The sequence below is a fragment of the Bos javanicus genome, chromosome 5 (assembly GCF_032452875.1).
Source record: "Bos javanicus breed banteng chromosome 5, ARS-OSU_banteng_1.0, whole genome shotgun sequence".
NCBI classification, from domain to species: Eukaryota; Metazoa; Chordata; class Mammalia; order Artiodactyla; family Bovidae; genus Bos; species Bos javanicus.
In genome coordinates, this window is record NC_083872.1 from 10,358,961 (window position 1) to 10,386,461 (window position 27,501).

General features: G+C 39.2%; 1 protein-coding gene across 1 annotated transcript in view; it reads left to right on the top strand.

Annotated features, from left to right (window-relative positions):
• OTOGL (otogelin like) overlaps positions 1-27,501 on the top strand; it is a 183,013-nt gene that overhangs the window by 101,118 nt on the left and 54,394 nt on the right. Inside the window, exons 29-37 of the mRNA XM_061415623.1 lie at positions 2,665-2,781; positions 3,625-3,781; positions 4,438-4,464; positions 11,613-11,780; positions 13,529-13,807; positions 16,059-16,176; positions 21,089-21,168; positions 21,850-21,891; positions 26,643-26,716. Of these exons, the coding sequence (XP_061271607.1) occupies positions 2,665-2,781; positions 3,625-3,781; positions 4,438-4,464; positions 11,613-11,780; positions 13,529-13,807; positions 16,059-16,176; positions 21,089-21,168; positions 21,850-21,891; positions 26,643-26,716 (1,062 nt within the window). The remainder of the gene's footprint in view (positions 1-2,664; positions 2,782-3,624; positions 3,782-4,437; positions 4,465-11,612; positions 11,781-13,528; positions 13,808-16,058; positions 16,177-21,088; positions 21,169-21,849; positions 21,892-26,642; positions 26,717-27,501) is intronic.

Below are 27,501 nucleotides of genomic sequence, written 5' to 3' on the forward strand. Positions count from 1 at the left end.
GTTAAATAAACAGGGTAACAACATACAGTCTTGACATACTCCTTTCCCAGTTTTGGACCAGTCCGTTGTTCCATGTCTGGTTCTATTTCTTCTTGTTCTGCATACTGATTTCACAGGAGGCAGGTAAGGTGGTCTGGTATCCCCTTCTCTTTAAGAGTTTTCCAGTTTGTTGTGATCCACACAGTCAAAGGCTTTAGGGTAGTCAATGAAGCAGAAGTAGATGTTTTTCTGGAACTCTCTTGCTTTTTCTGTGATCCAATGGATGTTGTCAATTTGATCTCTCATTCCTCTGCCTTTTCTAAATCCAGTTTGAACACCTGGAAGGCTCTTGGTTCATGTACTGTTGAAGCCTAACTTGAGAATTTTGAGCATTACTTGCTAGCATATATATGAGTAAAACTGTGTGGTAGTTTGAACATTCTTTGGCATTGCCCTTATTTGGGACTGGAATGAAAACTGACCTTTTCCAGTCCTGTGGCTGCTGCTGAGTTTTGCAAATTTGCTGGCATATTGAGTGCAGCACTTTCACAGAATCATCTTTTAGGATTTGAAATAGCTCAGCTGGAATTCCATCACCTCCACTAGCTTTGTTTGTAGTGATACTTCCTAAGTCCCACTTGACTTCACATTCCAGGATGTCTGGCTCTAGGTGAGTGGTCACATCATTGTGGTTATCTGGGTCATGAAGATTGTTTTTATACAGTTCTTCTGTGTATTCTTGCCATCTCTTCTTAATACCTTCTGCTTCTGTTAGGTTCATACTGTTTCTGTTCTTTATTGCGCCCAACTTTGCATGAAATGAGTCCTTGGTATTTCTAATTTTCTTGAAGAGATCTCTAGATCTTTCCCATTCTGTTGTTTTCCTCTATTTCTTTGCATGGATCACTTAGGAAGGCTTTCTTATCTCTCCTTGCTATTCTTTGGAACTCTGCAGTCAGATGGGTATGTCTTTCCTTTTCTCCTTTGCCTTTAGCTTCTCTTCTCTCATCTGCTCGCTGTAAGGCTTTCTCAGACAAACATTTTCCCCTTTGAATTTCTTTTTCTTGGGGATGGTTTTGATCACTGCCTCCACAAACCTCTGTCCATAGTTTTTCAGGCACTCTGTCTATCAGGTCTAATCCCCTGAATCTATTTGTCACTTCAAGTGTATAATTGTAAGGGGTTTGATTTAGGTCATACCTGAATGGTCTAGTGATTTTCCCTATTTTCTTCAATTTAAGTCTGAATTTGGCAATAAGGAGTTCATGATCTGAGTATGGTACCTTACAGGAATTTTATGTAATTCATTATGGCTGTGGTAGATGGTCTGAAGTAGGGAATGGCTGGAATGCAAAATACAGGGCTGCGATATTTGTGTGCTAGGATCTAGACACGAAGGCTGTTAACTAGGCGGTTATAATCCAACTCAGAAATGTTACATTTTGAAGATTTAGAAAACTGTTCAAATTTGAGAGACCTGAAACATCAGACTCTGTTGAAAGGATTGCCAAATGAAGGACTGATTTGGAGAATTCAAGGAAGTCTCCTGTCTTTCTGGATTACTGGTTAGACACTGGTGCTCTTCTACAAGACAGGGCAAAGAGGAAAGTTGGTGGTAGGGGGCAGTGGGGACAAGACAGTGGTGTAGAGAAAAATACAGGTCAGGATATATTGAGAGAGAAGTGACAGAGATTTTATGTGGAAATGAGACTTCAGAAAAGAGACCTGGGATGGGAATATGAAAATGTCCAAGTTTGGAGATTTCAGAAAAGAGATCTGGGATTCAGCAGTTACTATTATATACAGGAGGCTTCCCTTGTGGCTCAGCTGGTAAAGAATCCGCCCACAATGCAGGAGACCTGGGTTCGATCCCTGGGTTTGGAAGAATCCCTGGAGAAGGGAAAGGCTACCCACTCCAGTTTTCTGGCTTGGAGAATTCCGTGGACTGTATAGTTCATGGGGTCACAGAGTCTGCTGAAGGCTTGAGAAGTGTATAGAATGAAAAAAATAAAGACTTGAAGGTCAAGCCTTGCAGAGAAGGGAAGTGGAATGAGGATGGGGAATAGCAGCGAATGAATCAGGAGGAAACCCACCGGGAAATGTTGCCACCAGAAACACGTGAGCCATGTAAGAAGGGTAAAGTACTAAACAGAGTCAGAGACAGGGAGAGATCAGGTGAGATGAAGACGGAGACGTTGCCTTTATATTTAGTAATGAGGAGACCAATGATCACCTTTTCCAGGCCGGTTTGAGGGAGGTGGATTAGGAGAGGCAGAGACCAAATTGCTGAGTATCTGGGAGGCAAGCTGTAGCTGCTTGAATATATGTGACTCCTCAGAGGATGGCTTGTGATAGAAATGAAAGCTGTAAAATTAAAGGAAAAAGAATAATTTGCTTATGGAAAATTTTTAGTCATATAACACTACAGTGGACAGTTTAAAAATTATTTAACTTCACTCTCTAATATTGTCATGGCTTTAACAGTAAATTTAGTTACTTTCAAAAATAACACATGCTATTAACATGAGCCGGCTGAGCACAGGTGCTTTCGGTAAAGTCTGTCTAAAAGAATGAGAATATATTAGATATGATTGTAGTGGTTGAAGTCAGATTAGGTTACTCTGGTTTCAGCTTCAGAAATTTCCTCGTCGGAAACTTTCTTTTCTCCCTTAACTTTTTCCATAGTGCAAAACCCCGGTTGAATCATTTAAACCCTGCGAGGCACATCAGAACAAATTTCCTTATGCCAAGAAAGAATGCTCCATTCTGTACAGCGATGCTTTTGCTTCTTGTCGCAATGTGGTGAGTGAATACTTTATTAAACTTTCCAACTTAAACAACTACTGCAGTGTCTATAATACTGAGATTAACTGGACAAATAATTTAGCTGCCCATTGGTTTTTTAGGTATACTACCTAACCCTTATTAGGAAGACCGATTTGGTCATTTGTTTTTCTGTAGAACTGGCACATTAGGTAATTTACATTCTTCCTCATGTCATCTTATTAACAGAGTACATTTGTACATAATATTTGTTAATGGTCTTTTTCAGCTTACAAAACATTTTTATGTCCATTATCAAAACTATAAATCCTTAGTTTTCTTTGGAGAACAACACCGAATGGCATTCTTCTCCTTAACCCAAAGTATAGTTTAAAATGATTATTAGTGGCACATTTAAAATAGTTTTAGAAGCACATCCCAAGATGGAATGTAATTTATTTAGACATTAACTTTCTAAATGTCTTTCCAACATAACAATTTTAGACCCCAATAGAAGTTTTTAAAAGTAGCTTAAGATATTATTAAAAACAAAGTACGTTTGGAAGCAGAACATTCTTTTAATGCCATGCAAATATGCCAATAATGAAACAAAATATGAATCTGTTGTGTTCAAGATATTGAAATTGTATTTGTCAGTCCTATTCCCTGTTTTGCTAGTTCTTTGATCTTACATTTGCCTAATAAATTCTTTTCATTTGGGCAAATAGAGGTTTGAGATATTTAGAACTCTCTAGGTGGCAGTGTTAAGCTGATTATAGCAAATTTTGAAAATCTACCAGTTAGTTTTCTTTTAGAAGGCTGAATTTTAATCAACTGTAGTTAGTACATTTTGAAATTAATTTATCTTTTACTTCATTTCAGATTGATGTCACTTCTTTTGCTAAAAATTGTCATGAAGACACATGTAACTGTAATCTTGGTGGGGATTGTGAATGCTTATGCACAAGCATAGCAGCATATGCATACAAGTGCTGTCAGGAAGGGGTTTCTGTTCACTGGAGATCACCTACTCTTTGTTGTGAGTACCCTAGGTAGAACATCATTAGGTGGGAAGCTTATAAGGAGATTCATGTTGTCTTATCTTAGAAATGATACCATGGAACTCGTGGAAATCAAATTTAAGATGAGTAAATTTTATATTCTTTTGATGAGGTATATAAATTGTAGTATAGCTAAAGGACTTATAAAAGAAACTTTGAAGTAAGTTTTTCTGTTTTGTGTTTGACTTATCACTGTAACATTTGAACTATAAATTATATACCATCCTTGGAGAAATTGTTTATAACTCTCTTATGGCTATGAAATTCCACTGTTCTGGTAATAAGAAACATTGTTTTAAAAACATCATTTTGTATTTGTATTCAGATTTGACCTTTTAAACTTTTCATTTACTCCTATAGATAGTACATCCTCCGATAAACAGCTTATGATTTTAACCCTTTTAGCGGACTATAGACTGGCTAATATATTTGCCTACCTATAAAATAATCTTAGGAAATTTTATAAATTATTAATAGTACTCTTAAAGAATCCTCTTAGCTTAGAGAAAATTCCCGAATAATGATGTCATTCTGAGTTCTTTCACCTGGTTATTGGTAAATCATATTTTCCACATATTCAAGATAAGTGCTCAGATTCTTATTTAGTTTAACATTTCTTCTTTTATCTTTTTAGCACTTGATTGTGAATACTACAATGAAGGTATGTGAGAATATCAGGATACTATTAATGTATCTTTGGATTCACAGTTTTTGAACAACTTTTCTGGGAACAGAGTATAAGTAGTTCATAATTTGTCATACAGTTAATCCTTGAACAAGGCAGGGGTTGAGGGCACTAACCCTCCACAATTGGTCACCTTCGTATTTACAGTTCTACACTCTCAGATTCAACCGACCATGGATTGTGTTGTTCAGTTGCTTAAACTGTGTGTAACTCTTTTGTGACCCCATAGACTGTAGCCCGCCAGGCTCCTCTGTTCATGGAATTTTGGAGGCAAGAATGCTGGTGTGGGTTGACATTTCCTTCTCTGGAGGATCTTTCCAACCCAGGAATCAAATCCACGTCTCCTACATTGGCAGGCAGATTCTTACACTGAGCCACCAGGGAGCCCCACAGTGCTATATGCTTCCTATTGAAACAAATCTGCTTAGAAGTGGACTTGCACAGTTCAAATCATGTTGTTTGTGTCAACTGTATGACTCAGTGAAAGCCATTGCCTTCTAAAATTTATCTAAATTTCTAAGTATTTGTGTTAATATTTATTCCCTTGAAAAATAATAGTGTTGTAACTAAGTTCTCAGCACCTAGGAAGCTCTTAGTAGTCCTAGAATGACATGAAGGGATGAATGAATGAGTAAAGTTAGCTAATTTTTTTGGTAAAAAGGATGAAGGATATACATACCTTTTAGCATTATGAATAAAAATGGACATTGTTTGACCTCTATTATGCTGTGGAAACTAAAGAAAGAAATAATAATATAGAAATTTGTTTAGCCATCATTTTACAGAAAATAATTATTTATATATTATTAGAATGAGAACTTACTGATTTAGTAATAATGAAAGTATCCCAGTCCCCCAAACATTCAAATTTGCAACTGGAAGTCTAAGAGGAGTCATTTCAGTTCAGTCTCTCAGCCGTGTCTGACTCTCTGCGACCCTGTGGACTGCAGCACACCAGGCTTCCCTGTCCATCACCAACACCCGGAGTCTACTCAAACCCATGTCCATCGAGTCGGTGATGCCATCCAGCCATCTCATCCTCTGTCGTCCCCTTCTCCTCCTGCCTTCAATCTTTCCCAGCATCAGGGTCTTTCCCAATGAGTCAATGAGTCTAAGAGGAGGTGCTGCCTAAAACCAAGACATAGATATAGGAGACTGAGCATTATATCCTCTTTGAAAATGCCAGACATTAGCAGAACCGATGCTGCTTTTTGTCAAACCTATTTGATGAGGAAGGCCTAGCCACTGAAACCTAATTCAGACAAAAAAAGATGATCCAGGGAGGTGTCCATTTTATTAGTAACTGGGCAAAAACCCATGATGAACAGGTTAGATTTACAGTTATAGGAGAGCTGACCCATTACAGAAAAAACCCGAACCACCAATCCAAAGTGTTTTTGGTGATTTACTGAGCCAGGGAGAAATCTGTCAAGTATAAAAATACAAAGAAAGCCAGAAATTTTTGGTAAAATAGAGATGATAAATTAAAAAGAAAATGGATGTTTTAGTCAGAGGAGCCTGCTGTGCTGTAGTCCATGGGGTCACAAAAAGTCAGACACAACTTAGTAACTGAACAACAACAAATACCTAATAATAACAATAGTTTTTGTTGCATTAATGACATCTTTATCATATAATTTAAGCTTGAAAATATGCCTGAAAAGCATAACATTATTATTATTATCATTATTAACACTTTACAGAGGAAGAAATTGAGCATAGATGAATGAAGTAACTTGGTCCAAGTCACATAGCCAAAATGTGGTAAATGGATTTATGAACAATCTAAGTCTGAACCAATGAGCTTGATCTCTATGCTGCACTGTCTGGTAATGGTTAGCAACATCCTAGTCTAGGGATGACCACAGCACATCATTATCATATGCTCTAACACAACGTACAGACCGTAATATGAGAAAATGCACCAGTAATTCCCTCACTGAGGAATTCCTGCCTCATACAGTTCTGCTGTGAAAAATCTCCATCTGTGTCTTTGTACTTTCTGGTGTTCCTTCTGCAGTCTCTTGGAAACAGAAGCAGAATTTTCTATGAATATTGAATTTCTACCTCTTGCTGCTTCAGATGTACTGCTTTTTGTCAATACATCTGCTGCCTTTCTTTCTTCTAATGTGTTACAAGGTTCTTCAAACCAGTTCTTCTAGTTTCATTTGTTAACACTGTATTGGTAGTATTCGGAGGGTGAGCAAGGGACATTTTGCTTTCATGAGTGACAGAGATTCTGTTTCCTGTGATCCAGGTAATAGGGGATAGAGTCAAACTACCAAGGAGAGGAAGAGATTATGACAGTAATGCAATGCCTAAGGTAGATAATTGAAGGGGAATGAAGAGTTGTGGAAATTGTTGATACTAATAAAAATAAATCATTTAAAATGATTATCCTTAATTTGTTTCATCTCAATTTCACAACTATTGTAAAATTACCTAGTCTTTGCCCAGTCATAGCTGGTGTTTTCTCTGGTCACTATGTTCAGTTCAGTTGAGTTCAGTTGCTCAGTCGTGTCCGACTCTTTGCGACCCCATGAATTGCAGCACGCCAGGCCTCCCTGTCCATCACCAACTCCCAGAGTTTACTCAAACTCATGTCCATCGAGTCAGTGATGCCATCCAGCCATCTCATCCTCTGTTGTCCCCTTCTCCTCCTGCCCCTGATCCCTCCAGCATCAGAGTCTTTTCCAATGAGTCAACTCTTCGCGTGAGGTGGCCAAAGTACTGGAGTTTCAGCTTCAGCATCATTCCTTCCAAAGAACACCCAGGGCTGATCTCCTTTAGAATGGACTGGTTGGATGTCCTTGCAGTCCAAGGGACTCTCAAGAGTCTTCTCCAACACTACAGTTCAAAAGCATCAATTCTTTGGCGCTCAGCTTTCTTCACAGTCCAACTCTTGCATACATACATGACCACTGGAAAAACCATAGCCTTGACTAGACGATGTTATGAAAGTGCTGCACTCAATATGCCAACAAATTTGGAAAACTCAGCAGTGGCCACAGGACTGGAAAAGGTCAGTTTTCATTCCAATCCCAAAGAAAGGCAATGCCAAAGAATGCTCAAACTACTGCACAATTGCACTCATCTCACATGCTAGTAAAGTAATGCTCAAAATTCTCCAAGCTGGGCTTCAGCAATACGTGAACCATGAACTTCCAGATATTCAAGCTGGTTTTAGAAAAGGCAGAGGAACCAGAGATCAAATTGCCAACATCTGCTGGATCATGGAAAAAGCAAGAGAGTTCCAGAAAAACATCCATTTCTGCTTTCTTGACTATGCCAAAGCCTTTGACTGTGTGGATCACAATAAACTGTGGAAAATTCTGAAAGAGATGGGAATACCAGACCACCTGACTTGCCTCTTGAGAAACCTATATGCAGGTCAGGAAGCAACAGTTAGAACTGGATGTGAATTAACAGACTGGTTCCAAATAGGAAAAGGAGTACGTCAAGGCTGTATATTGTCTCCCTGCTTATTTAACTTATATGCAGAGTACATCATGAGAAACGCTGGGCTGGAAGAAGCACAAGCTGGAATCAAGATTGGCAGGAGAAATATCAATAACCTCAGATATGCAGATGACACTACCTTTATGGCAAAAAGTGAAGAGGAACTAAAAAGCCTCTTGATGAAAGTGAAAGTAGAGAGTGAAAAAGTTGGCTTAAAGCTCAACGTTCAGAAAACGAAGATCATGGCATCTGGTCCCATCACTTCATGGCAAATAGATGGGGAAACAGTGGAAACAATGTCAGACTTTACTTTTTTGGGCTCCAAAATCACTGCAGATGGTGACTGCAGCCATGAAATTAAAAGACGCTTACTCCTTGGAAGGAAAGTTATGACCAACCTAGATAGCATATTCAAAAACAGAGACATTACTTTGCCAACAAAGATCTGTCTAGTCAAGGCTAGTCAAGGACACTATGTTATTAAAAAAGTTAAATTATTCAAAGCAAATGCAGAGATAAAAGACTGTGATTCTGTAGGAGGAAATGTTTTTAAAAGTAGGAAACTTCAGAGGTTGCTGCTGAGATGAGTTTATAACCCCTCATACAATGACTTCCTATAATATTTTCATGTTCATTTTTATGGAATTTGCTAAAAATATAAAGGTTCTGTTGCTATAAGGAGTAGAAGACTTCAATATTTTGCTAAAAATTGTTACATAAGTTTTTAAGTTCAGAGTGATTTTGTTGGATCGGATATACTTGTTGCTGCTGCTGCTAAGTCGCTTCAGTCGTGTCTGACTCTGCAGCCCCATAGACGGCAGCCCACCAAGCTCCCCCATCCCTGTGATTCTCCAGGCAAGAACACTGGAAGGGGTTCGAATATACTTAATACTGTGTAAATAATCAATACAGGAAATGATTGCTTTTAGTATAAGAAATTATAATTTGCCCTACAGAAGATTAATGATAAAGTCAATGACTTTGCCCTCAATTGCTAGTGAAAATGCTGGAAAATAATTCACATGCAAGATATCCATCAACTGGGAGTCGATTCAAAAGCTTTCAATTTTTATACAAATGGATTTCTCAGATGACAATTGTCTCTTCACATTGCTGTAGGAAGGCACTTGTCTTGTAGGGGAGAGAATATTTTGTTTAGTGGTCTGTCTCCTTTCTCCTATTCTCCTCTTGGACGTCTGTGCCTGAGGGTGCTTGGAGCTCACAAGCTGTATTTGTATATGTCTTCTTCATTTTGAATTGTATTTCATAATTTATATATCTATGTACCCATTTGTACATTATTTACATAACACAAATCTATGTATTTATACGTTTATGTATATTTTCTTCTTAAAAGTCTAGGTTACTTCTGTCTTTCCTAGAAAATGAACTTGTAGATGGTGGAGATGATGATGCAGTTCTCTTTGGATGTTATAGGTATTAACTCCCAGAGAAACTGTGCAGGGTATACATTTGTAACCGCTCACGAAGTCTTCACTGCATCTGATCAGTTCCATCTTGGTGTGGGAGCAAAGGTTTTCAAATCTCCATGTGTCCTCAAGGTGTCTGAAAGTGAAAGTCGCTCAGTAGTGTCTGACTGTTGCGACCCCATGGCCTGTAGCCTGTCAGGCTCCTCTGTCCATTGAGTTCTCCAGGCAAGAATACTGAAGTGGGTAGCTGTTTCTTTCTCCAAGGGATCTTCGCAACCCAGGGATTGAACGCAGGTCTCCCACACTGTAGGTGGATTTTTGACCATCTAAGCCCAACCGTGTCTGGGTCCCTACTAAAGCTCTTCCATCATGGCTTAGAAGTGTCTCGTTGACGAGTCAGTGGATGGGACAATGCTTGAGAATGACTTGTTCTAGAATCCCTTCTCCTGGCCCTTGTGATGGAAATTTTGGGTCTTGCTCGCCTTCCTGTTTGGAAGACTTTTAAACCCTCTAATTCAATTATCTTCTCCCCTTCTCTTATGCCTGGTCTTGGTCCTGAAAGGGGAAAAACACAGGTGGTTGATTTCTTTATTTTTTTTTCCCCTCCATCTTAAGAATAGGCTGGGAAAGGAAAACTGTCCTTGAGATAAAAACTAGAGAAAAGAGGAAAAATGAAATTCACTGAGGGCAACCAGATTGATCTTTTATGAAATCACCTACCACACCTATATTAGAATTTTATATAACCTACAACAAAAATATCTAAATATAACTGTAGAAAGTACACAGCTAATAATTATGTAATTTTGATAATTCAGAAGAAACATCAAAATTTTATAGTACCTCACTTATTTTAAAATGTTGAATGTCATAAAGATTGGGTTGAAGGTAAACTGACCTTATTGTCATGAAACAATGCATAAGTTTATTTTGAATATCAGTGAGCTTTTAAAATAAATTATATACTTTTCTTTCTAAGATGAAGTTCTTAGAAATATTACTTTGAGTTTCAGGTTTAGTTCTATACTAACTAGTTTTTTTTTACTACAGTATTTCCCACTTTATATGAAGTGATATAAGTGCATAGAAATGATAATATAAGTAAAATGACACTTGACTTCTCTATTCAGCGTCATCTTATTTTTCTTCTCTATAGACATACCTCACTGATGACATTCAATAATTCCCAAAACAGTAAAATATTATATATCATATCTGTGAATTCTGTTTTAATGCAATGAACCTACTAAGGAGAAATGATGTTTAGAAGACTAACAAAATACCTTCCATTGATAGAACTAAACTTAAGTTTATGGACAGTAGAATATTAAAATATCAAAGTGAAAGTTTACCTAGACAAATATCTTCACAGAGGTGAGAAAATTTGAGGTCTAGAAATCTTGTCAACCTTTTATTCATCACTGCTGAGTATTCGTGTATGTATACATATACACACACATTCATGTACATACATATTCTAAATTACATATTCTAGGGACTTCCCTGGTGATCTAGTGGTTAAGACTTTGCCTTTCAATGAAGGGGGTGTGGGTTCAATCCCTGGTCAGGAAGCTAAGATCCCACATGCCTCATGGCCAAAAAACCAAAACATAAAAACAGAAGCAATATTATAATGAATTCAATAAAAAACTTAAAAAAATGGTCCACATCAAAAGAAATAAATTACACATTCTAAATACATATGTATATATTCCAGATCAATATAATGTATCCTTTTTAATAATTTTATTTACTCATTTATTTTTGGCTCTGCTGGGTCTTGGTTGCTGTGCTGGCTATTCTCTGGTGGAGAGTGAGAGTGAGTCTCGAGTGGCAATATGTGGGCTTCTCGTTGTGGTGGCATAGGCTCCAGGGGTCACGGGCTTCAGCAGTTGTGCTGTGTGAACTCAGTAATTGTGGCGCCAGGGCTCCAGAGCGCAGGTTCGATAGTTGTGGCACGTGGACTTAGTTGCTCTGGGTCGCGTGGGAGCTTCCCCGACTAGGGATTGAACTGGAGTCTTCTGCTTTGGCAGACAGATTCTTTACCACTGAGCAACCAGGGAAGCCCCGATATGGTCTTTTTGAAAAGAATTCAGTTATTTTGTTAATGATAAATGTTTAAATGCTCAATGATTTTGGAGTACTTTTGTTATTAAAATTTATTCCATTGAAATGATAGCTTGAAATGTAAAAATCCTATGCAAATTTATAATTCTCTCATTTGCATTTGACTAGGGCTTGGAGAAGGACCATATATGCTGGCAAGTTATGGGCAGACTGGCCTTATTCTGGGAGCCAATATAACCAGTGGAAGCATTTTCTCTCTGCCAAGAAGTAGTATTCGTGGCAGTTTATTTTTTAATTTTATGATCACTCCAGGCCTTTTCAAAGAGAAGGCATCATGTAAGTAGAAGTTGCAACTGAAAATAAGGATGTAGTTTACCATTGACTCTTTTCATTTATTCATGCAGTAAATATTAATTGGGGAATTTAATATGTTTATGACATCTTTCTAGGTGCTGTAAACGATTTGAAATAAAATAAGACACTGGCACACGAACCAGCTCTCTCTTTTGTGTATAAAATCATTTCTTTGCTTATCTATTGGCATATATATAGATGCAATTAGAATGGCAATTGTTTGTTTGGGTTTTTGGTCCTTGGTAAAGCACAGCTTCAATTTTCATTCTATTGGTCACAGAATTTAATTTGAAACTTTTGGCTATTTTTAAAATAGTCTGCTGATAATTAACATGTGAAAGATTTTAATGCCAGATTAAAGAAAAAAGTCATAATTTAATATCAAGGAAGTTAAATTAAGAGCATAAATCAAAGTCTAGACAGTCATTGAGACAGACTGTTATCCGTATGTGGCCTTGTCTCTCTTGGTACCTGGGTCCACATTTACTGGCTTGCCCCTGCAGATTTATACTGGTTGTATCCACTTGGCATCTATTCTAACTGATGATTTGTGTCTCTTTCTGATGTGTGATGTCCAGGGTACATTGTTACTATTCTAACCCTGCTTAGAACCATGCATGGTGTGTTCTATAAACAAAGGAAATATTTATTGAATGAATGAATCTGACATAACTTATACTTATGTAGAGAACTCTCCTGATTTCCCAGTTAAAATAAATTGCTCTATTCTCGTAAAAAGAGCTCCTTTAGTTCTTTGATTCTATGAAAACACCTATCACAGTCCAAGTTTTCATTTATGCGTTATATGTTTTTTCTTTTATAATTTTTAAATTCTTCTTTTCATATCCCAGTGCTCAGTAGAAGGGTTTGTATATTGTAGGACACAGTGAATGCTTTTTGAATCATTTATTGGACTTGAGAGAGCTCTTTATTGTATAACTTAAAATAATTAATGTTTTTAATAGAAAAATCCTTAGGTCAAATTAAGTAAGACCTAAAGAAATTAATGCCTAAGAAATTAAATCTAAGAGCTCAATTAAGAGACTTATGCCATGGGTTTTACAAATACAGGGGAAACTTTTAAAGCACATAACAAAAAAGCATGACGCTGCTCAAATGCTTTGTAGTTGTTCATTAGCTTTTTGATCATCTCTAGGGAAATAAGACAATAAGGTTGAGCAAAGAGTCATTTCTTAATGCAGTAAAATCACTTGAAAGAACATTTGCTCATTAAGAATTCAGTGATATTGAAATGCAGTGACATGTCTAAATTGATCTGTTTCTCTATTTCTTTTTCTTTTCTATCATCCAATATAGCCATTTGTAGATTTTGTACATTTGAAAACACTAAAGCTTGCAAGTGCAAATGTATGTCCAATTAATTATTCAACTATTTGTATAGAGTTGTACATTCTGGGGTCCTAGGTTGACATTTCTTTATTTTTTTTTTCTTCCTCCATGAACATGATCAATTATTTTAAAACATAGAACTTGTGAAAGCCTGATATTTTTAGAGCTGTCACTCTTATGCATTGCATGAAAATATAATTTTTTTCCTTTAGAGATCTGTAATTCATTCCTAAAATCTTTGAGAATGGCATTAACTATTCATGACAGTTGTGCATTTCTGTTTGGTCGGCCTTATACGTGAATTTTACAATGCCAGTGCTGATGATCCGCCTTCTCCAGAGAACCCAGGGAGTTGTCTAACAGACTGCTCTGTTTTCCAGCATTGGTACTCGTTTCCTTGGAATCTGCCGAAAGGCCCAACTACTTTCTCTGTGTCCACGATGACGACACTCTTAGTTTGAAACTGTGGGAAGCGAATTCAGCCTTTCATCGGAGAGCTACGTTTTTTCACCATCAGGACCTCTGGATTCCTGGGTACAGCGCTTTTGAGTTATACAGCAAGAAAGGCTTTTTCATTATATTGACAGATTCTAGTGCCAAAGCATCAAAATATGATGATTCTGAAGAATTTAAACACTTAAGTAGCTTCAGTGTGGAAGGTATGTGTCCTGAGATGTCCATATATTAAGTAGATAATTTAAGGAGTGACAAAAAATATATTATATTTTTAACTTAAAAATTATTTTAATGTGTATAATTAGTTGTATGACCTTAGTGAGTTTCTTAAGCTCCTTATCCTTAAGTTTACACATCTGTCTCATGGAAGAAATAATACCTACTTTATAGGGTTATTTTGCTACATAAATTAATGTAGTAAATTGTTTAGAATAGCCTTAAATGACATTATTTTTTAGGATTGCCTCAATTTTTACTTTCAGTGCTGTCTGAGCTTTGGAAATAGAGCTTACCCATGTCTTCTTCTTGTAGAGTTTTGTATCTACTTTTTCTTTCATAGAAGGCTACTTCTCACTTAGTCTGATTCTTTATGACAAAGACGATGTGTTTATCTCTTTGAATACTTCGAATACTTTGAATGCTTTGAATGTGTTCTTTGAATACTTTGGAGTCCAATTGTACTGACCTCTAGATTTTTCTGGTTCAGCAGAATCCCCATCTTATTTCTGGAGATCCTTGTAGTTCTATAGCTATTGAATTTTCTAAATTTCAGAGAGGAATCCTCACTGCCTCACCCAGTGTTTAAAAGTCATGCTTTATTTTCAAAACCTAAGAGCTCAATATTTGCCTTGGGTCTCCCAAATTTTTTCATTCTAACCAACTTTTCTAAGTCATTTCTAAGAAAGCTAATCATTTGCTTTTTTTGTTGTGGTTAAGTTTCTATAAATCTGTTTGGATGTTAGAAAATTCAAAATGAAAGTTAAAGTGAAGTCACTCAGTTGTGTCCGACTCTTTGCGACCCTGCACCAGGCCCCTCTGTCCATGGGATTTTCTAGCCAGAGTACTGGAGTGGGTTGCCATTTCCTTCTCCAAGGAATCTTCCCGACTCAGGGATTGAACACAGGTCTCCTGCATTGTAGACAGACGCTTTACCATCTGAGCCACCAGGGAAGTCCAAATTCAAACTGAGCTTCAAATTTTTTCAAGAAAGTTTCAAGAAAGTTCAAACTGAGCTTCAAATTTTTGCCTATTGAATGGGGTTCCTGGTCTCATGAGAAAGAGTCACTGACATGTGTATACAGTATTCTGTAGAGTAAGTGTGATAATTTTACTTGAGTTTAATTAAAAGTTGAATTTTTAGAACCTCTATTTCCCCTCCATTACACAAATCCACTCCATCATAACCAGACCCAGTGGCTTTACCTGAGCTTTGGACAACTGAAGTCAGTGGCATCATCCAAATCTCAGAAACTCATCTTTGTGGGCTTCCCGAACGTAGGAGACACTCTGGGTTTATTCTAGTCTTGGAACCAATCCTCTTTTATGACCCATGATTCTAGTAACCCAGGCTTAACTATTATTTTAATATTGAGATGCTTAAGTGCCTTCCAGAAAGCCTCATTTTCCTTCTCATACCTTGGAATTAAATTCCATATCTTAAGTCCAAGTAACATAACCCGTTTCCTGAACTTTCTGCCTTACGAAGCTCTCTTCTTCAGAGATAATCTTGGACTGCTGCAGAAGGACTGCTCTGTGACAGGGGAAGGGGAAAGTATTAGCTGAGTTTGCAGGAGAAAAAGCTTCCATTAAGGGAAGTTTTTGTAACTATGAGCATGTATTATTCAAATCAGTTCATTCATTTATATCATCAGATAATACTTACCATGTGCAATGAGTTAAATTCTATGAGAAGAACAAAGATGGAGTGTTCTCCTTAAGCTTCATGTCAGGCAATATGTCTTTGGCCTTGCCATTTTCCTAATTGAATTTGGCATGTCACTTGGCTCCTGTTAGCCTCAATTCCCTCATTTATAAAATGGAAATAATATTCACTCAACAGGGTTGTTGCAAGGATAAAATAGAATAATGGACAAAAAGCTATTTTACAAAAACTTAAATTCTAAACAAGTGTGTGCTATTATCATGATACGTAGATCACTGAACACCAGCAAAACATAAATAAAGGAAGGTGATTTAGAATTGTCTTTAGTCTCCTCCTACCTCTTGCTTTTTTAAATATTTGGAAGAAGAACTAAGATTTTGATGTTCAACCTGAGCATGAAATGCCTTGATCACCAAGCAGTTACGCTGTTTCCTCCCGCTGCCCCCAACCTCTGCCGCCCTGTCTTTTCAATCAAAAAAGTTTCAAGCCCTAAAGGGTTTACTATTATAAATCACTGCATTCCAAGCTGCCCATTAAAAATATACACAATCTGAACTTCATTTTTTCCCCAGAAATCCAGGCAGCAGTGCCCTACAGGAGGATGTGTGAATGGAAATACGAGCCTTGTGCCACTCCCTGTTTTAAAACCTGCGGTGACCCTGAAGCTCTGGCGTGTAAATTTCTTCCACCGTAAGTCACGTTTAACCACTAATGAACAGATTCTAGCATTAGCAGATTCTGTTCCCAGTGATTATTTTTTTAGCTAAAAAAAATTCTCAAGAATAATTTATTCTAGTTACTCATTCATGAATTTGTTTCGTTTTATTCAAGCAGTAGTTATTGAGAATCTGCTCTATGCCAGCAATTCTTGTAGCTGCTGGGATACAGTATTGAACAAAGTACTTACCTTTCTTTAGCTTAAACATTTTGCTGCACTGAGGCAAAGAATAAAAAATTAAAATGTAAATATATAATGTGATCTATTGTTTAGATGGATTTATAATGGACAAAAATAAAGGAAGGGAAAAGGGAGCATAAAACAGATGTGCGTGTTTGCTCATTAATATAGGGTGGTCAGGGAAGAACAGGTTGACAAGGCAAGATCTAGTAAGAGATGTAAAGGAAGTGAGGGAACTAGCCATGTGGGTGTCTGGGGAAAAAGCCTTTCAACCTGAGAGAAGTATAAAGGTCCAGGGTGGGAATGTTTGAGGATGAGCACGGAGGCTAGTTAACTGGGGCAAAGTGAACAAAACTGAGAGACATAGGAGAAGTAACCAGAAAAAGTGGCTGGAAGTCACACAGGGCCTTGTAGCCTGTCGTGAGGACTTTGTCTTATTCTCTGAGTAATGCCTGGTGTACTTCGGGGCAGAGGAGTGGACTTGGTCCTTTGACAAGTTTACACTGGCTCCTGCACTGGCTTCGGGGAAGGGGAAGAAGAAGGGCAGAACTGGGCAGTGACACAGACAGGACATGAAGGGAATTTCACTAGGTTGGTAGCCCTGGAGGTTATGGGGGGAGTGAACAGATTCTGCCTGCATTTTGAAGTTAAGGCCATAGGGATGCTGATAGATTTAACATCAATTATGAGAGAAAGAGGCTTCCTCGGTGGCTCAGTGGTTAAGAATCCACCTGCAGTACAGGAGACACAGGTTCGATCCCTGGGTTGAGAAGATTCCCTGGAGGAGGGCATGGAAACGCACTCCAGTATTCTTGCCTGGAGAATCCCATGGACAGAGGAGCCTGGTGGGCTACAGTATATAGGGTTGCGAAGATTCGGACACGACTGAAGTGACTGAGCATGCACGCATGCACACGAGAGAAAGAGGAGGTAAGGGCTCCAGGTCAGGTCTCGGCATTTCATTGATTTCAGAATCATATGAAATTGCCGTTTTTGTGGTCAAATCTGCTCAAATATCAACAAACTCAAATGATTCAATTTAATGGAAGGACTGAGTTGCCAGCTACTGAGATAAGGAAGATATTAGGAGGAGAAGTTTAGAGGAAAAGTCAGGAATTTGGTTTCAAGGATTTTAAACTTGAGACTGAAAATTATTCTTTGGATTTGGTAATCTGGAGAATAGGAAGAGGCAAAATGGAGATTGACAGTATAACAGCTATTTTTTTTTTTTTTAAAGCAGTTTTGTTGTAAAGAACAGAGAAATGCAGCAGTAGTAGGAGGGAATATTTTTAAATGAATCATATTCCATTAGTTATTTATGAGCTTCTGCTCTACAACAAATACTGGTACTACAGAAGGTTCTGGCATATGAATAAGTGAGATGCAGTCCCTATTGCAAAGAGCTCAGAGTCTTTAGGAAGAAGACAGGAACACCAACAGATAACTGACCGTACAGGGAAAGAGGACCAGAGGAATAAATGCCACAAGCGCAGCACGTTGAAGTGTTTATATATAACATGACGCTCACTGTGCTAAGTGCTATAAAATGGGTAATCTCATTGTTCCCGTTGTCAGAAGAGGAAAAAAACCAAGGCACGGGGAAGTTAAGCAGCTTGCCTCAGACCACACAGCTTTCAGGCAGCTGAGCCAGAGTTTGAACACCGACATCCTGTCGGGCAACATGTGCTACGGGAACAGAGGGAAGGAAATGATCACTTCAGTTCAGTTCAGTCGCTCAGTCGTGTCCAACTCTTTGCAACCCCATGGGCTGCAGCACGCCAGGCCTCCCTGTCCATCACCAACTCCCGGAGTTTACTCAAACTCATGTCCATTGAGTTGGTGATGCCATCCAACCATCTCATCCTCTGTCGTCCCCTTCTCCTCCCACCTTCCATCTTTCCCAGCATCAAGGTCTTTTCAAATGAGTCAGCTCTTCGCATCAGGTGGCCAAAGTATTGGAGTTTCAGCTTCAACATCAGTCCTTCCAATGAACACCTAGGACTGGTCTCCTTTAGGATGGACTGGTTGGATCTCCTTGCAGTCCAAGTGGTGCTCAAGTCTTCTCCAACACCACAGTTCAAAAGCATCAGTTCTTTGGTGCTCAGCTTTCTTCACAGTCCAACTCTCACATCCATACATGACCACAGGAAAAACCATAGCCTTGATTAGATGGACCTTTTTGGCAAAGTAATATCTCTGCTTTTTAATATGCTGTCTAGGTTACTTTTGTTTATTTTCTTAAAAATGAAAACAACCAGTTCTTTCTGAAAAGAAGCCGTCACCACTCACTTGGACCCTTCACATTCACAAACCTATTTCCTGTCTCCTCTGGGAGCCATCAGGAGGCCGGGAAATAACAGGGCCTTCATAGGGAGGAGGCCATGCTGGGGAGTGCTGGGGAGGAAGGGAGAAAGAGAGGCGGACAAGAGCAGCCCTGGAACTGGGAAGGAAATGGAGCTATATTTGAAATGGCATTAGGCTAGTTTGTTTCCTGTGGCATACACAGTCTCCAGGGTGGTTGAACCCAGATCTTCAGTGCTTCCACTGTTTGGTCTATAGATCCCCTGGAGTTTCTGTTTTGGTATGATTACAGCATGGAGCAGAGACTCAGGATGAAACTTCACCCCTGCCAAGCCAATTCTCATCTCTGTCTTCATCACTGTTTCCTTTCTACTGCTCCCCTTTTCCTGGCTGAGGCACCTCACTGTGGCTCCTCCTGGTCCTTGCTGTCCTGAGAGGAGGCTCAGGTACTGGGGTGGCATGTCAGCATCGCCCTGCATGCCTCCTCCAAGTCCCCACCACCACGCTGGTTCTAGAGGATTTCGGTTTCTGGCACATAGCAAGTGTTGAAAATAAAAATATCTAGTGGAAATGAGAAGTTTCATAAAAGATGCCAACTAGCATACCATAGAGCCCATATGTAAGTAGAGTTATTCCTATTACATAATATACCTATTATAAGAACTGTTCTGCATCTGAGGCGTGTTTATCAGTCAGAAGTGGACTAAATTACCAGTTGTATGACAGAGTAAAGGGAACCCTGCTGTGTGCAACCATGAAGACATTTTAACGGAACAAGTTACTGGGTTTGGGAAGATATTTTTAAAAGAATAGCTGTGGTTTTGACTTGCATAAAGCAATTGCAAAATAACTGAGTTGCATAAAAAAGTGGTGTTTATTTAATTTGAGAATAGCCAACTGTCCCTGATATTTTCAGTAATTTAGTAGCTTTTTCTTATGTGCTTGACAAAGTTTAGAGTAGGATAAGAATATCATATACTGGTTAAAGTTTTATTATTTAAGTTCATTTTATGAAATAAATAATTGGTCCCATAAGCTAAGCTGTAAGTATTTCTTAAAAAAATTTGTGAAGGAAGTATCCAAGAGGTGACCACGCAGTCTCCTGTTAAAAGAGAAGTTAGCTTTTCTTGGGTTCGATTTCCTTCCATGAACAAGTGCCCTCTGGTGGCAACACGTGCCCAGAGTATCAAGTTAGTTCATATCCACACTGAATTGGAAAGGGGTTGTGAGTATTTGGGTCCAAACTTTTACTTTATAGTTAAGGCAATTGGAAATATTTTACAATCACTGAGAGATCTTCCTGGCTGTCCAGTGGTTAAAATTCCACTTTCAATGCAGAGTGCGCCGGTTCAATCTCTGGTCAAGTAACTAAGATTCCATATGCTGCATAGCCAAAAAAGTTTTATTTAAATAAGTAAAATATTAAAAATAGTATTATAGCCTGCTGGTGTATTTGAGAGGCAGACAAGCAAGCCTTTTAAAAACCGTATGTATGTTAATTCTCTCTAGTATGTGTGAGTCTAAGAACTGGCTGTACTTGAAGGGTATATTTCTTTTGAATCAAAATAAATTGGACTCTGAGACCCAACTGAACGAAAAGGAAGATGTAGTCTCAGTCATCATCTTGGCTTCATTCCCTTAGAGCAGAAGCATTTCAGGATGGTCTCATCTGTTTTGGGCTGATGATTCCCAAATCCATTCTTCTTGAAATTTGGGATTCTTGAAAGTGCAATGTGCCACATAAAAGACCAGATGTTCCGGAGCTTGAAATTCAGTCTGCTTAGGCTCATATGCAACCACCCCCTCTCTAAGCACTGCTGCTATTTCAGACACAGGCCCTGAGGCTCTTGGGAGAAGTGTAGCCTCGGCCATTCCCCTCCCTGTCCTCCAAGAGCAGCCATGTCCCAACTCCATGTCTGCCACCCAGAGATTTCTAATTACTTTCCAATGACTTTAGGGCTTAATAATAGGCAGAGACAGCCACTGAACATTCTGATTTGGTTCTACCAACATCCTTGTAAATATTCAAATAGTGTGTCTTATCTTCTTATATGTGAGGGAGTGTAGGAAAATAACAGTATGATGAATATAGAGTAAAATCACAATAAAGGATTCTTCTGCATTTCCAGTAATTTATGGAACATGGCCTTGGTGTGTGCCAAATTTAAGTGTATGTTTTGAATGTTCTGTGTTCAAATTCTGCCTCAATCATGAATATTTCATTATCATCCACTAACCTGTGGTTTCATACAATGAGGTATGATGGAAAATAGCAAATGGAGCAATCCTTAGTGTTTGACAAGGCAAATAGAAGAATTATAGGAAAACTGTATCTTAATTGCATATATTAAATGCCATATATTGTTATATTAAATTTTTTTCTTTAATTTTTTTCATGTGAAGGATTGAAGGATGCTTTCCCTATTGCCCTAAACATATGATCCTTGATGAAGTCACTCTTAAATGTGTTTATCCAGAAGACTGTAAGTATGAATCTTACTTAACTTATTCTGAAGTGTAAAATACATGAATATATTTATACAGTGGCAAGTAACTATAAAAACAGACATTTTGGACAAACAACAAACCTTCATAAGATTCTCCTTCATTGTCTTTTTCAAAGTGTTTTTTTTTTTTTTTTTTGGTTCTGAGTTACTTTTCGGTTTGGTTCGGTTCAGTCACTCAGTTGTGTCTGACTCTTTGCGACCCCATGAATCGCAGCACACCAGGCTTCCCTGTCCATCACCAACTCCCAGAGTTCACTCAAACTCATGTCCATCGAGTCGGTGATGCCATCCAGCCATCTCATCCTCTGTTGTCCCTTCTCCTCCTGCCCCCAATCCTTCCCAGCATCAGAGTCTTTTCCAATGAGTCAACTCTTCGCATGAGGTAGCCAAAGTACTGGAGTTTCAGCTTTAGCATCATTCCTTCCAAAGAAATCCCAGGGCTGATCTCCTTTAGGATGGACTGGTTAGACCTCTTTGCAGTCCAAGGGACTCTCAACAGTCTTCTCCAACATTAAAATTATGCAAATTTTTCTTCTAATATTCCTCTTGCATCCTCTCTCCCAAAACATTTTCCTTATATGAACATTCTTATATGAACGGTCTGGGCCTCACTTTAAGCAAAACAGATTAAAGAAGAGTATCTTTGTTTCTTTGTAGGCATACCTCTGATTCCCACAGAACCAGCATTAATTTCACCAGGTAAGCCATCTCTACCCATGTTTATAAGTATTGTAATTTTAGACATTAAACTTAGCATTATGTAACTTAGATCTTGGCATGCTTAAACAGCTGCTGGTGTTAGTTATACCCAGCCCACTGGAGAACCCAGCAGTCACTTTTGTTTCACTGAGTAACTGTTTACTGGATCAACGAGCCACATTTTCAGAATGGTTTCTGCATCTGGTCTGTCTCTGTCCCATTTCAGTTAGTATAGATAATGAGAATGCCTGTCACATTTTTGCCTAGAATTTGTTGTTGTTGAGCCTCTCAGTCGTGTCCAACTCTTTGTGACGCCATGGACTGCAACCCACCAGGTTTCCCTGTCCATCACCATCTCCCGGAGTTTGCTCAAACTCATGTCCATTGAGTCGATGATGCCATCCAACCATCTCATCCTCTGTCGCCCTCTTCTCCTGCCTTCAGTCTTGCCCAGCATCAGGGTCTTTTCCAGTGAGTGAGTTCTTCGTCTCAGGTGGCCAAAATGTTGGAGCTTCAGCGTCAGTCCTTCCAATGAATATTCAGGGTTGATTTCCTTTAGGATGGACTGGTTTGATCTCCAAGGGACTCTCAAGGGTCTTCTCCAATACCACATTGCAAAAGCATCAATTCTTCGGTGCTCAGCCTTCTGTGTGGTCCAACTCTCACATCCATCCATGACTACTGGAAAAACCATAGCTTTGACTAAATGGACCTTGTCAGCAAAGTGATAACTCTGCTTTTGAGTATGCTGTCTAGGTTTGTCATAGCTTTTTTTCTAAGGTGCAAGTGTCATTTAATTTTATGGCTGCAATCACCATCTGCAGTGATTTTGGAGCCCAGGAAAATAAAATCTGCCGATTTCCCACGTTTTCCCATCTATTCGCCATGAAGTGATGGGACCAGATGCCATGATCTTTGTTTTCTGAGTGTTAAAATTTAGGCCAGCTTTTTCACACTCCTCTTTCACCTTCATCAAGAGGCTCTTTAGTTCCCCCTCGCTTTCCTCCATTAAAGTAGTATCACCTGCATATCTAAGGTTGTTGATTTTTCTCCTGGAAATCTTGATTCCAGCTTATGATTCATCCACCCCAGCAATTCTCATAATGTACTCTGCATATAAGTTAAATAAGCAGGGTGACAGTATACAGGCTTGATGTGCTCCTTTCCCAGTTGTGAACCAGTCGGTTGTTCCATACATGCTAAGTTGCTTCAGTTGTGTTTGACTCTTTGTGACCCTATGGACTATAGCCCCCTAGGCTCCTGTCCATGGGACTACCCAGGGAAGAACACTGGAGTGAGTTGCCATTTTCTCCTCCAGGGGACCTTCCTGACCCAGGGATTAAACCCTCATCTCTTACGTCTCCTGCACTGGTGGGCAGGTTCTTTACCACTAGTGCCACCTGGGAAGCCCTTCATTTCCAACTATTGCTTCTTGACCTGCACACAGGTTTCTCAGGAGGCAGGTAGGGTGGCTCTTATTCCCACGTCTCTAAGAATTTTCCAGTTTGTTGTGATCCACACAGTCAAAAGCTTTAGCATAGTCAGTGAAGCAGAAGTAGATGTTGGCATAAATCCTCTTGGATGAGGCTGCTGTTAGCCCTACCATAAAAACTGTGGACTCCAGGACTGGGCTGCCTTAGGCCAAGCAACTAAGGGGCCTCCCCCATCAGCAGAAAACTGGATTAAAGATTTACTGAGCATGGCCCTAACCACCAGAGGAAGACCCAGCTTTCCCCACAGCCAGTTCCTCCCATCAGGAAGCTTGCATAAACCTCTCTTATTTTTATCCATCAGAGGGCAGACAGAAGAAGCAAGAACTATAATCCCATTTTAGTCTATAAAAATGTCATATTCTGTAGAAGTTACATCTAATAAGCCATGAACCCAGCTTTTAGGACCAAGCAATAGAAGTTTTTATTCTACTTTATGATAAGTTGTTAGAATATATAAAATAAGTTATTTATAAAATTTATTTAGTTCTCTGATGTCACTGTGGTAGACTGAAAAATGGCTGCCCAAAGATGTCCATGTCGTCATCTCCAGAATTTGTGAAAATGGGACCTTGCATGCTGAAGATGTGATGAAGTTAAGAATTTTGAGATGGGGAGTTTTCCTGAATTATCTGTGTGAGCCCAGTGTAATCACAAAGATCCTTATAAAAGAGAAGGAGGATGGTCAGAGTCAGAGGAGATAATGCATGTGAGAAGTCAAAATTAGCAGGGAAGGACAAAGGGAGAGGGGGAAGAAGGGAGAGAGAGAGACTGAGATTTGAAAATATTATCCTGTGGTTTTGAAGATGGAGGAAGGGGCCATGATGCATCAATATATTGATGCAATCAATAGTTGGAAAAGCAAAGAAACAAATTCTTCCACAGAGACTCTAGAAGGGATACAGCCATTGATTTTTCCAGGACTGGGCTGCCTTAGGCCAAGCACCTAAGGGGCCTCCCCCATCAGCAGAAAATTGGATTAAAGGACTTCTGACTTCCAGAACCGCAAAATAATAATTTGGTGATGTTTTAAACCACTAAACTTGTAATAATTTGTTTATAGCAGCCACAGGAAATTAATATGGTCATTTTAGATAGTATCAACAATGGATACTTCAATTACAGCTAGACAAAATTTCAGCCCTTCATTTTGGCACAAGGAGTTCATCAAAGCTATATATTGTCACCCTGCTTATTTAACTTATATGCAGAGTACATCATGTGAAATACTGGACTGGATAAAGCACAAGCTGGAATCAAGATTGCTGTGAGATTATCAATAACCTCAGATATTTGGATGACACCACCCTTATGGCAGAAAGCAAAGAGGAACTAAAGAACCTCTTGATGAAGGTGGAAGACGAGAGTGAAAAAGATGGCTTAAAACTCAACATTGAAAAAACAAGGATCATGGCATTTGGTCCCATCACTTCATGGCAATATATGGAGAAACAATGGAAACAGAGACAGACTTTATTTTCTTGGGCTCCAAAATCACTGCAGATGGTGACTGTGTGTGTGTGTGCTCAGTCGTGTCCAACTCTTTGCAACCCCATGGAATGTAGCCCATAAGGCTCCTCTGTCCATGGAATTTTCCAGGCGATAATTCTGGAATGGGTTGTCATTTCCTTCTCCAGGATGGTGAATGTAGCCATGAAGTTAAAAGATAGCTTCGGAAGTTGGTGATGGACAGGGAAGCCTGGCATTCGGCAGTCCATGGGGTAGCAAAGAGTCTGACACGACTGAGCGACTGAACTGAACTGCTCCTTGGAAGAAAAGCTATGACCAACCTAGACAGCATATTAAAAAACAGAGACATTACTTTGCCAAGAAAGATTCAAATAGTCAAAGCTATTATTTCTCCAGTAGTCATGTATGGATGTGAGAGTTGGGCCATTAAGAAGGCTGAGTGTGGCAGAATTGATGTTTTCAAACTGTGGTGTTGGAGAAGACTCTTGAGTGACTAAAAAACAACAGTCCTTCAGACTTTGAATATTTTGGAGACATCTTTATTACTAACAAAAAACTTTAGAAGGCATCTTACAAGTATGTTTCCGTTCAGTTCAGTCGCTCAGTCGTGTCCAACTCTTTGCAACCCCATGGACTACTGCATGCCAGGCTTCCCTGTCCACCACCAGCTCCCGAAACTTGCTCAAACTCATGTCCATTGAGTTGGTGATGCCATCCAACCATCTCATCCTCTGTCGTCCCCTTCTTCTCCCGCCTTCAAGCTTTCCCAGCATCAGGGTCTTTTACAATGAGTCAGTTCTTTGCATCAGGTGGCCAAAATTTTGGAGTTTCAGCTTCAGCATCAGTCCTTCCAATGAATGTTCAAGACTGATTTCCTTTAGGATTGACTGGTAGGATCTCCTTGCAGTCCAGGGGACTCTCAAAAGCCTTTTCCAACACCACAGTTCAAAAGCATCAATTCTTTGGCACTCAGCTTTCTTTATAGGCCAACTCTCACATCCATACCTGACTACTGGAAAAACCATAGCTTTGCCTAGATGGACCTTTGTTGGCAAAGTAATGTCTCTGCTTTTGAATATGCTCTCTAGGTTGCTCATAGCTTTTCTTCCAAGGAGAAAGCATCTTTTAATTTTATGGCTGCAGTTACCATCTGCAGTGATTTTGGAGCCCCCCTCAAATAAAGTCTCTCATTGTTTCCATTGTTTCCACATCTATTTGCCATGAAGTGTTCGAACCAGATGCCAAGATCTTCATTTTCTGAATGTTTACCCATCATATTTTCCCTTTCAATGGATACCTTCTTTACCACATCCTCAACTGGGGTCTTGATTAGTCCATAGCATCCATCTATTCTGCTTGCAAGGAAAACATTCTAGAGATTCACTGGGAAATGAATCAACCTCGCTATGTATTTTAATAATTCAACAAAATTTGTAACTCCTGAGCAGTCTTTAGTGATACTATTGATATTTCTACCAGTTCAAACAAATGTGTTGACACCATCAAGGCAGTGAAGGTGTTTTATAGAAGGGTGCCTCAAAGCCAGTACTCTGGAATCAGAATTCCCAAGTTCAAATTCTGCCTTTGACACTTACCAGCTTACTTCTCTACAGCTTAGTCTCCTTATCTGTAAAATGACAATAATATTATTATCTATACTTCACAGGGTTCTTCTTAGAATTAAGTGAAATAATCTGTATAAAATTTCTGATCATAGTGTCTGTCACAAATGAATTTTATACATGATCAATACCACTTCACCAATGTTGGGGACCTCTTTATTTCCTTCAGGTCCAGAAATGATTACTCCATCAGACTTCACTGCAATTGACATGCTAACAACAACGACAGGTTTGGAATGTGAGGTATGACTGCATAATATCTTCAGCTATCTCTCATTTCCTGATTATGTCTATTAATGTTTCTGTATCACTATCCAAACGCTATTAAAATTCTTTTGGTATGCTCTCAAGTCTTTCTTTGTTAAATTAAGTATGCCTTCAGTTCAGTTCAGTTCAGTCGCTCAGTCATGTTCAACTCTTTGCGACCCCATGAATCACAGCACGCCAGGCCTCCCTGTCCATCACCAACTCCTGGAGTTCACTCAAACTCATGTCCATCGAGTCAGTGATGCCATCCAACCATCTCATCCTCTGCCATCCAGCCATCTCATCCTCTGCCATCCCTTTCTCCTCATGCCCGCAATCCGTCCCAGCATCAGGGTCTTTTCCAATAAGTCAACTCTTCACATGAGGTGGCCAAAGTATTGCAGTTTCAGTTTCAGCATCAGTCCCTCCAATGAACACCCAGGACTGATCTCCTTTAGGATGACTTCAGTTCAGTTCAGTTGCTCAGTCGTGTCCGACTCTTTGCAACCCCATGAATTGCAGCACGCCAGGCCTCCCTGTCCATCACCAACTCCTGGAATTCACTCAGACTCACGCCCATCGAGTCAGTGATGCCATCCAGCCATCTCATCCTCTGTCGTCCCCTTCTCCTCCTGCCCACAATCCCTCCCAGCATCAGAGTCTTTTCCAATGAGTCAACTCTTTGCATGAGGTGGCCAAAGTACTGGAGTTTCAGCTTTAGCATCATTCCTTCCAAAGAAATCCCAGGGCTGATCTCCTTCAGAATGGACTGGTTGGATCTC